General features: G+C 44.5%; 1 protein-coding gene across 2 annotated transcripts; it reads right to left on the bottom strand.

The window, feature by feature from the left end:
• Nucleotides 1-249: 249 nt before the first annotated feature.
• On the bottom strand, nucleotides 250-6,585 carry LOC123447901 (PH, RCC1 and FYVE domains-containing protein 1-like). Of its 2 annotated transcripts, XM_045124626.1 has the most exons (11): nucleotides 6,536-6,575; nucleotides 6,412-6,461; nucleotides 5,306-5,373; nucleotides 5,105-5,191; nucleotides 4,926-5,015; nucleotides 4,677-4,763; nucleotides 4,443-4,559; nucleotides 1,811-3,937; nucleotides 1,562-1,708; nucleotides 867-1,258; nucleotides 250-683 (listed from the first exon to the last, which is right to left on the bottom strand). In XM_045124626.1, the coding sequence occupies exons 3-11, from the start codon at nucleotides 5,321-5,323 to the stop codon at nucleotides 593-595; spliced, it is 3,156 nt and encodes a 1,051-aa protein (XP_044980561.1). In that variant the 5' UTR covers nucleotides 5,324-5,373; nucleotides 6,412-6,461; nucleotides 6,536-6,575; the 3' UTR covers nucleotides 250-592. The 2 variants fall into 2 exon arrangements, with proteins under 2 accessions (XP_044980561.1, XP_044980554.1); XM_045124619.1 differs by having other exon boundaries at nucleotides 5,306-6,461; nucleotides 6,536-6,585.
• Between the last annotated feature and the right edge of the window lie 5,058 nt (nucleotides 6,586-11,643).

The following is an 11,643-nucleotide window of genomic DNA, read 5'->3' as shown; positions in this document are numbered from 1 at the left end:
ACAATTGCGGATCAGCTCCACAGTTTGCACAAGCAAGATGTTGACACTTTTGAATGGTTGCCAATATTTTGATACGCCTATGTTCCATAGCCAACTTTAGTTTGTTTTTCGCACCAAGTACCAACAATGACTCAAGCATGGACAACCAAAACCAAAATTCCTGGTTGGTTTGGCTTGGGGACAACATTAATTTCTAGTACATTGTTTGCTAGTACTACTGAAATGTCCTTCAGCTTCATAACTCGTGTGTGGACTTATTGGCTTACATTCATTTATACACTTTCTCGAATAATATTTGTTCGCGAGGATTACAACTTTCGACACAAACTATTTTACCTCGCTGGGAAGCCACAAACAAGTGTTCCCAACATGAACACACTTTCCCAGCAAATAGGCTCAAGGGAATGGAAATTAAAACAGATCTCCAAAACAAGCAAACAAACGAAGAAGAAAAACACAAGATGATCGTCAAAAGAACAAACAGTCGCCAGGATCTTCAGACTAAGCGTCAGCTGGCAAAGGGCAACACGGAATCCCGAGCATCAACGGCACGATTCGTGTCGCGTAGATGAACTATGCTGAGCCAAGGAGCCTAGGTAGGTGCGTGGTTGTATTTCCTGAACACCCTCTCCTGGTTCTCCCTCCACCACTCCTCGGCCTGCTGCTCGGCGAATCTCCTCTTGCTAACAAAGATTTTCAAGAGAAAGAACCATAAGTATGCACTGGCACCTTCAGAGTTTTGTCATTGGGTCGTTATGTGGTACAAATGCCTCAAACAAGTTGTTGAGATGTATGCCTCTCACTCTCAGAAAAGAAAATTTGAGATGTATGCATAAAGCGGTAAAAGGGTGGTGGGAATGGAGTACCTGAACCGGACACGCTTGAATACTTTGGTGCCGTCTCTCAGCTGGATAAGTGTGACATAAACTCCTGGCTCAAACTGCTCGATCAGCTGCACCTCACCATGGGTGCCGTACTTTGGTGCAAAGTCACCTGGAGCCCTGCCATTGCTCTCCATGATTCGATGGCATGGAGATTCGCTTGTCAAGGAACTGCCATCCAAGGTACCCATGCTAGCGGACCTGATGTGGTGTGTTATTTCATGCATCCCGCCAATGGGGAGGCGAGACTGTTCATTTCCAGAAATGGCCTCCGGTGGATGACTACACTGTCCGGAGAGATATTTCTCTGATTGGCTTTGCAAGTCTTTGATACTGTCAGAGAATTCAGCAGGCACCTTATCGACAATCCCCTTGAGCTGAATATTGAAAAGATGTGAAGTTATGAGTATCCACTAATACAGATCAACAAAACATGGAGCAACTCTTGCTATATGAGCCACTAAATACAGAAGTAATACATTATTGCTTGTTTCATTTGAATATCCCTGAGGCACCTCTTATTGTATTTTTATTGGATTAATTATATAGTGGTGCGAACACTTTAAATGGTGTAGCATAGAACAAAGCACAATAAATATGGCGGCATGGTAGGTAAAAGAGGGCACCAATAAAGATATCAAGCTGCATATGTAGTAAGAAGGAGTAGTAGTCTATTATACCTCTGTGTCAAGAAATCTAATAAAGTCCAGCATGGAATTTCGTCTGGTAGATTCTTCTGCAGCTAGAGAGGCGGCGCTTTTAGCTCTTCTTTCTGATTTCTGTAGTTGCTCATCTTGGACTTCACATTTCTGTTTTAGCTTATTAACCTGTCAAAATTATGGGATTTTATCAAAATCAGCTAACCATGATAAATCCGAGAAGATACAGTGAAAAAAAAACACACTAAAAACTAGACTTCTAAATCATACCTGACTTTGCAACTTTGAGATGTCTTGGTTCAGCGTCTCATTAGTCTTCTTCAGGTTATCGATATCTTTGGTGTCACTTTTAACAGACAGGGCACTTGACATTGCTGGAGATGGACTTGGCTTCTTATGAGATTGTGACACCATGGGCATGCCCATTCCCATTGGTGCCATGTTCATTCCCATTCCCATACCCATACCCATTCCGCCCATTCCTCCCATTCCTCCCATTCCACCCATCCCCCCCATTCCTCCCATTCCTCCCATTCCTCCCATTCCCATAGGCTTTACAAAAGTAGTTGGAACTGCCAAAGCTGTAGCAGGGCCTTGGGGTGCCCTCGCATTGGACGAAGGGTCAGGTTTTATCTCACTTCTAACTGATTTTGCATCTGCATACTTGACTGGCTCTGCTGTTGCTGCTGTTGCTAGCCTTGAAGGCCTTATGTCTGGCCTCTCTGACTTATCTTTGATATCAACAGAACGACGAGTCATGACACTCTTTTTGTTGTTATATGGACTGCTAGTGCCGCTATCTGCAGCTTTCAGTTTCATGAAACATGAATCGCATACACGATGTGGCTTGCCAGGAGTTGGTGCCAATGCAGCCTTCAGGACCTTCCTTGAACTACATGCATGGCAATGAACAAGCCCGCAATTGTAACAATTGTGCCTCTTTCTTGTGAAACCAAATGGTTGCCTACACCCTGAGCAGACAGACTGATCTGCGCCTGAAACCCACTTATGTATGCAAATGCATGTCGTAAAATTTGAACCACATGCTATACTTTTAACATGGCGATCTTTTAATGCGTCCACAATAGTTGGCTTCTTTTTATCTTCAATGCCACCATGTCCCAGCCTTCCATTGGCCCCCATACCCCAAGTAAATACTTCACTCCGTGAAGTCAGGACTGCAACATGGTAAGAGCCACATGAGATCTCTTCAACTAATTCACTGTTCAACTTGTCTTGTACTTGGCAAGGTAGTTTACCATCGGCTTTTGGATTCCCAAGTTGACCATTGTTAGAGCTACCCATTGTGAAGACATGACCAGATGTGGCGAGTGCAACAGTCATAGTATGTCCACAGGCTACCTGATGAAAATTATTGTCAACAAGGGCTTGAACAACGGTGGGAACTAGCCGAGCTTCCTTGTCTCCATGACCTAAGCGATTCTTATCTCCATCACCCCAGGTAAATAGCTTCCTGGCTACCACATTCATGCCTGTATTGGTCTCCACAATTGCAGCGGAATGCCAAACGCCACATGCAACTTTCATCGTTCTGAATCCACTCAAAGATTCAACTTCCTTTGGATAGGCAACACTCTCACGATTTCCATGCCCAAGAGCACCAAATGTTCCATCACCAAAAGTGAATACTTTTCCACTTGACATGGCAAGTGCTGAATGCCATGAGCCACATGCAACAGATAACACTTGAAGTCCTTCTAAAGGTCCCGACACTCGCTTTGGAAGCCAGTGGCTAGCTCCAAGGCCATGTCCTAGTAATCCGGCATTGTAAGAACCATCACCCCAATTGTACAAATCACCAGAGGCAGTTACAGCACAAGTATGAAACTCCCCACATGCAATATATTCCACGTTGGACACTGCTAAGGATTCAACAAGTTTGGGGCGACTAATATCTTCGAAAGTTCCATGACCAAGCCGCCCACCAAGTTCTTCACCCCAAGTGAATACTTCTCCCTGTCTGGTAGTAAGAGCAATGTGCCTCGAACCACATGATATCTGCTGTACGTCCAAGACAACATCCGATTCAAGAGGTTTAGGAATCAAAAAATCTGTTTTGGAGCACAAAAAGTTTGAGGATCCTTCTGGGGGGAGCACATCAGTCCACACCTCACCCCATACATAAACATCACCAAGGGATTCTATATCATCTGGTCCAGAACCTTGACTGGAAGAACTAGGGACGCTGCTGGAAATACTAATCCGACTACTGTCTCCTGTACTTACTCTTAGCATATTTGCACGATTTGTTCTAACATCTGCTCTTGAAGAATTCAATGAATTGGCTGCACCATAGCCAGCTGAGTAATAAGTGCGGTTAATACTTGAGGCAATATCTAGTCTTGCATCATACACATCTTGATACTGGGACACTTCCTGAAAATGGGAGACGCGTGTTAAGCAAGAACATTCTGCAATTTATGATCAGGTCTAAGCCACTCTCCAACCTTCGGCTGATACAAGGAGCGGTAAGATGGATACATAGCAGGGGGTCAGATGCTAACTAATCCACACAGCAAATAAGAATTAAATGGCGCCCCCAAGCATTGCTTTGTTAGCACCAAACTGTCGTAAATCACATCAGTACTCAAGTATAAACTCTTCTAGTTTAACAGTTATAATCTTGTATGCTTAAATAAGATAAGTAACATGGTTTACATGCACCATTATTGGACAGCTTAGGGAAGCTCAAGCACCTCACAAGTCACTAGTAGCTTCTAAAAATTATGGCTTCTAAAGGAAGCAAGCCTTTGCCAAAGGGCCTAACTAACGCATGGATGATATCTGAATGCTGTCCCAGTTACTTTATAGAGGAATGCTTATAATATTTGTGTTGACTGTAAATAATGAATTAAATTGTTTAGGAAAACTAACAACTTACATCAGAAAATGATATTCTATCACTTTGGCAATCTGTCGAAAAATTTATGCGGCATGAAGTAATCAGTGTCTCAAGTGTTGAAAACCACACTTCAACTTCTGCTTGATCCTTGCAAACCTGTAGATCAGCTAGAATTCCGTGTCATTATTGTGTTCGATAGATCACCGTACGAGGCATATCAAACATGAAGCATTTCACATCAGTTCAAACGAGTATAAAGAATTTATCTTTTACCAGATCAAGGGAACGTTGGCCGTTCTTGTATATCAGTGAAAATGATAGGTAATCCTTCTCAGGGCGTAAGAATCTCCTAAAAACAGCCTGTTAACGAAAGGGCAAATGCATAAGATCCCAATTCCGAATGTCTAATAGAATTAAACCAGAATACTGCATACACTCATCTTAATAAGTTCTTGGATATACAATTTGATCATGTGAATGTAAACCAGCAACGATTAACTAATCAGTGGTAGTTCAACTTACAGTTCTCTGTCCAGGTATGATTTTAGACACGGAAGACAATCTGAGGCACTTTTCCTTGTTGTGTGAATACCAAACTAATGCTGTTTCGTCCTGTAGTGAGAAAATAAAAAGGATTTGTGTTCTCATCCTGTAATAAGAACATGAACATTGGTACCACACAAACGCACACAAAAACTTACACTAGAAAGTCTGAACTCACGAATCTTGGGTTTTCCCTTACGACTATACTTGATAAGCTTGCTGCCTTTCTTTAAAGTAATAAGGGCCTTTCGGACATGTAAAATATATAGTCCAGATTAGCATTGTCGATGTTCAATAAATAAATGTGTGTTCAACCAAACAAAGGCAAATGGTACACAGCACAGTATGTGGAATCTCACGTTATCATCTGGTGTCATCTAAACTGCAACAGGTCACCATTCTATTTTCACCTTTTGATTACTTGTGTCTGCACAGATAAACTCATAATGGGCTACCAGCATCACAACAGGCAGATAAAGAAATGAATGAATGTGATTTTGGTGCCTAAGTGTTCCCTGCATCCCCATTGCGAGTGCAGAGGTGGTTATGAACTTATAATGCACTGTTACAAAACTATTAAAAAATGTTGTTTACACAATATATGTAAACATGCAAATGTCAACATCAAATTCACCTGGTATCGCTAACAAAAAACCCAGTACTTTTTAGTTCACATATGAATAATGCAGGACCGTGTTCCAAAAATCTGCATATTTCTCAAATGGAATGTCCCTTTTCTGGTGCTGTAATGTAAGCCATGGATACTGAAAAATTACAGATTTGCATAATTTTGTGTCCTACATCGACTTGGCAAGGAACTTTACATGATATTTAAATATAAACCACAGCATGTTTGCAATTGGGAAGGTGGTGTGAGTGTGTCCAAGGGACCTTTTGGCCCCACTTCATGATTTGCGAACCATATGATGCTCTAAACATTATAGAAAGCTGATAAAACTTGTTAAAATCCACTATTGTTGTCGAGAACCCAAAGATAGAGGCACACAACCAGGAAGCATTGATATATTTGCCACGGCACCGCTTTTTATCTTTCTATTTTGTTTCCCGGTAACAGCAAGGAATTTGGATATCAAAATTGGTAGGTCCACATGACTATCTATACGACGTCCGTTCTTTTTTCAAAACTCCTGGAACATTTGTATCGTGCAAAAAAAAATGTAAAAGGGGGAGACACTAGCTGGCCTGCACAATCTATGGTTGGGCAGCGCTTTTCATTTCATTGATGGTTCGGCCTGCACAATCCTTAAACGTAAACCATGGCATTTTTTTAGAACTCTTGGAACATTCTATCGCGCACAAAATTTGTAAAAGAAAAAGGGGGGGGACACGAGCTCGCCTGAACAATTTATGGTTCGGCTGCGCATTTCATTGACGCCAGGCACGGGTTCTCCCTTTAATCTACGGAATGTGCGCTAAAACTGTCGAAAATAAACCGCAGCCGCACCTTGGGCAGCGCCAAACAGAGATCGGTCTTGGGCGTTGAAGAGGGAGAATCTGATGGAACAACTGATTAATGCGTTAGGTTGATTAACAGGGTGCCAACCGAGCAGCGAAGGAGGGTTCCTTACCTAACAGATGGAGGAGCCAGTCCGAGCCGCTTACGCGAGGAGGCTTGGGCGGGTAGCTGCGTCCCGTCGCCGGCGGCGAGGTCGGCGATGGTGGGGCATTACGAGGTGCGTGAGGCAGAAAAGGAGGAGAAATCTCCGCGCGGACCAAAGAAATCCAGTCGGTCTGGGCGGGTCTCCGGTCCACCACGCGGCGATCCAGTGGATGGGAGGAGAGAGTGGCTCCCTCGAGGTTGCAGGAGGATGCATGGCGAGGAGCGGAGCGGCGGGTTCGGCGGCGCGGCGCTGGACGCGGGAAACGGGTGGATCCGGCTCGCCGGGACTGCAGGGCCGGAGGGGACGGTGCTGGTTTTTTTTAGTTTTTTCTTCTTTTTGGTCTGACGGAAGTAGGCGTTTGGGTTGCACAAATGTGGTGAAAGATTTCCACTGCCATTGGATTGGCCATGGACCCATGAGATAATTACACGTTATTGTTTTTTAAAGTACAATCGACATCGTTTACCCACAAAAACATACATTCATCCTATGAACGCATCTTATGGATGCATGCGTGTACACCCTACATTTATAAGCACATCGAAAAGACTGAGCAGAAATATCATCTTGAGATTCGTCATAGATGTCTTTGTATGACAAAAAAATGTCTTCTTTCATTAAATGCATATCATCGAAAGGTTTTGAATAAATCTAGAAAAATAAAGTGATTGACAAAAAACTATCATTTTAAGACTTGTCATCTCACTGAAGTATCACTTTTAAAACTGAGCGAAAACTATCAAAATTTCCTAGTTTTATAATAAAAAAAACTATCTTTTTTGGATAATGGCCAGTTTAGACGATTTAAACGTGCTTATGACAGGCGGACCCATCTGTCGGGACTCACGTGGCGTGAGAGTCAGTTCCGTTTACTTTGATCGTTATGACAGGTGGGGCCGGCGCGTCATTCTTCTTCCTCCTCTCTTTATGTTCCTTTGGCATTTTGTCAAACACCTCGTGTGCATTGGAGGAAGCTTTGCTGTCGGTGTAGATAAGGACTTGGCCGTTGTAGTGGTCGTCTAGGCGTATCCGCCGGAGGAGACAATGCTGGTAGCGACGGGGTGGCCCTCGCTGACGAGGTTGGAAGAGATGAAGCTGATACCCGCTGGGCGAGGCGGAGGCGGTGGGTGAAGTCGGCATGGTTGTCGGGGAGGGCTCGAGCTCCCGGCGGACCATGGCACACAGCTCAAGAGTGGAAGCGTTGTCTAGGTCGGGTCGGGCTTGGTGGACACCCGACAGAGGAGGACGACACATAGCTCGGCACTGGGAGCGGGCGCGTCGGGATCGCATTGTGAGGAATAAGCCATGATCGGAGGCGACAGGCGTACGTGTGCCTGATGCGGTCCGACCACGGGCGTGTGTGTGCTCTGGTGCGGTCCGACCACGGGCGCATGAGCGCGTGTGTGCGTGCGTGCGTACAGGTGTGTGTTAGCGCAATAGGCGCGAGGTGACCACGTCCAGGCACGAGACCCAGCCGCGTTGTGTGCGGGCGTGCGCGTCGGGCGCGCGAGCTCCGGAGTGCGGGGTTTAGAGATCGTGGGAGTGGGGTGCGTTAGAGCACGGTGTGGGGTGTCCGTGCACCCGGGATTAAAACCCTCTCCCCCCATGTGTATTGAGATGAGACGATCGAGTGCATGCTCGTGGTGAAAATCAGAAAAGGTCGTTCGTGCGGCAGGGTGTTTGTGCGCCCGCAAAACCTCTGTGTTCGTCTTCCACCCCTTCTTCCTTGTCTCTGGCGATCATCGGACGAGGAAGGTTCCATTTTCGTCCTAACATTTGGTATCAGAGCCAGTTGGAGGGGTGAGCACTGATGACCCACAAGTGTAGGGGATCTATCATAGTCCTTTCGATAAGTAAGAGTGTCGAACCCAACGAGGAGCGGAAGGATCTGACAAGTGGTTTTTAGCAAGGTAATCTCTGAAGCACTGAAATTGTCGGTAACAGATAGTTGTGTGATAAGATGATTCGTAGCAAGTAGCAAGTAACAAGTAACAATAGTAACAAAGGTGCAGCAAAGTGGTCCAATCCCTTTTGTAGCAAGGGACAAGCCTGGACAAACTCTTATAGGAGGTAAGGCTCTCCCGAGGACACATGGGAATTTCTGTCAAGCTAGTTTTCATCATGTTCATATGATTCGCGTTCGCTACTTTGATAGTTTGATATGTGGGTGGACCGGTGCTTGGGTGCTGCCCTTACTTGGACAAACCTCCCACTTATGATTAACCCCTCTCGCAAGCATCCGCAACTATGAAAGAAGAATTAAGACAAAGTCTAACCATAGCATTAAACTAATGGATCCAAATCAGCCCCTTACGAAGCAACGCATAAACTAGGGTTTAAGCTTCTGTCACTCTAGCAACCCATCATCTACTTACTACTTCCCAATGCCTTCCTCTCGGCCCAAATAACGGTGAAGTGTTATGTAGTCGACGTTCACATAACACCACTAGAGGAAAAACAACATACAACACATCAAAATATCGAACGAATACCAAATTCACACGACTACTTATAGCATGACTTATCCCATGTCCTGAGGAACAAAAGTGACTACTCACAAAGCATAATTATGTTCATGACCAGAGAGGTATTGAATAGCATCAAGGATCTGAACATATGATCTTCCACCGAGTAACCCAACTAGCATCAACTACAAATAGTAATTAACACTACTAGCAACCTTACAAGTACCAATTGGAGTCGCGAGACGGAGATTGGTTACAAGAGATGAACTAGGGTTTGGAGATGAGATGGTGCTGATGAAGATGTTTATGGTGACGAGTCCCCTCCGATGAGAGGAGTGTTGGTGATGACGATGGCGACGATTTCCCCCTCCGGGAGGAAAGTTTCCCCGGCAGGACGACCCTGTCGGAGCTCTAGATTGGTTCTGCTCAAGTTCCGCCTCATGGCGGCGGAGAATCCTCCCGAAAGCCTCCTCTTGATTTTTTCTGGAACGAAACCCTCCTTATAGCAAAAGAGGGGAGCCAGAGGGCCAACAGAGAGCCCACAAGCCCCCTAGGCGCGGTTAGGGGGGTAGGCCGTGCCTAGCAGGCTTGTGGCCTCTTGGTTGGTCCCCTCTGGTACTTCTTCCGCCCAGTATTTTTTTATAAATTCCAAAGTAATTCCTCGTTGAATTTCACGGCTTTTGGAGTTGCGCATAATGGGTATCTCAAACTTGCTCCCTTTTCAGGCCAGAATTCCAGCTGCCGGCATTCTCCCTCTTCATGTAAACCCTGCAAAATAAGAGAGAATAGGCATAAGTATTGTACCGTGAAGTGTAATAACAGCCCATAAAGCGATAAATATCAACATAAAAGCATGATGCAAAATGGACGTATCAACTCCCCCAAGCTTAGACTTCGCTTGTCCTCAAGCGGAAATCGAGATCAATAAATATGCCCACATGTTTAGAGAGAGAGGTGTCGACTAAACAAGATATGGACATGCAGGCATCATGATCATAGTTAGAACAGAAATATCAGCATATCATCTCTTATGCTAAAGTGATAATTCCTTCACAAAGTAAAGTATGGATCAAGAATCTTATTGAGAATTAACAACCAATAGCCTTTAGTCATTGAAACAATTGCAATTTATCATAACATCGGAAAGAGCCAAATAAGAGCTTGTAAAGCAAATCCACATAATCAATCATCCTTTCGTTTCCCACAATTGCTACAACTCACGTGGTACTCATGAGATCAAAGTTTCAGTCGGACACAGAGAAAGATAGGGGCTTATAGTTTCGCCTCCCAACTATTTACCTCAAGGGTAATGTCAACAATAATAGTTCATGAATACTTACTTCCAAGTTGACATATGAATATAGATCTTTCCCTAGCATACTGTTGGAAATATGCCCTAGAGGCAATAATAAATTAGTTATTATTATATTTCTTAGTTCATGATAATCGTTTATTATCCATTCTATAATTGTATTGAATGAAGAATTGAATGAAGACTTATATACATGTGTGGATACATAGACAAAACACTGTCCCTAGCAAGCCTCTAGTTGGCTAGCCAGTTGATCAAAGATAGTCAGGGTCTTCTGATTATGAACAAGGTGTTGTTGCTTGATAACTGGATCACGTCATTAGGAGAATCACGTGATGGACTAGACCCAAACTAATAGACGTAGCATGTTGATCGTGTCATTTTGTTGCTACTGTTTTCTGCGTGTCAAGTATTTGTTCCTATGACCATGAGATCATACAACTCACTGACACCGGAGGAATGCTTTATGTGTATTAAACGTCGCAACGTAACTGGGTGACTATAAAGATGCTCTACAGGTATCTCCGAAGGTGTTCGTTGAGTTAGTATGGATCGAGACTGGGATTTGTCACTCCGTGTGACGGAGAGGTATCTCGGGGCCCACTCGGTAATACAACATCACACACAAGCCTTGCAAGCAATGTGACTTAGTGTAAGTTGCGGGATCTTGTATTACGGAACGAGTAAAGAGACTTGCCGGTAAACGAGATTGAAATAGGTATGCCGATACTGACGATCGAATCTCGGGCAAGTAACATACCGAAGGACAAAGGGAATGACATACGGGATTATATGAATCCTTGGCACCGAGGTTCAAACGATAAGATCTTCGTAGAATATGTAGGATCCAATATGGGCATCCAGGTCCCGCTATTGGATATTGACCGAGGAGTCGCTCGGGTCATGTCTACATAGTTCTCGAACCCGCAGGGTCTGCACACTTAAGGTTCGACGTTGTTATATGCGTATTTGAGTTATATGGTTGGTTACCGAATGTTGTTCGGGGTCCCGGATGAGATCACGGACGTCACTAGGGTTTCTGAAATGGTCCGGAAACGAAGATTGATATATAGGATGACCTCATTTGATTATCGGAAGGTTTTCGGAGTTACCGGGAATGACGAATGGGTTCTGGGTGTTCACCGGGGGGGGCAACCCACCTCGGGGAAGCCCATAGGCCTTGGGGGTGGCGCACCAGCCCTTAGTGGGCTGGTGGGACAGCCCAAGAAGGCCCTATGCGCCATAGGAAGAAAATCAAAGAGAAAAAAAAAGGAGGAGGTGGGAAAGGGAAGAAGGAC

The sequence above is a fragment of the Hordeum vulgare genome, chromosome 1H (assembly GCF_904849725.1).
Source record: "Hordeum vulgare subsp. vulgare chromosome 1H, MorexV3_pseudomolecules_assembly, whole genome shotgun sequence".
Taxonomy (NCBI): Eukaryota; Viridiplantae; Streptophyta; class Magnoliopsida; order Poales; family Poaceae; genus Hordeum; species Hordeum vulgare.
This window is presented reverse-complemented; position numbering and strand designations above follow the sequence as displayed.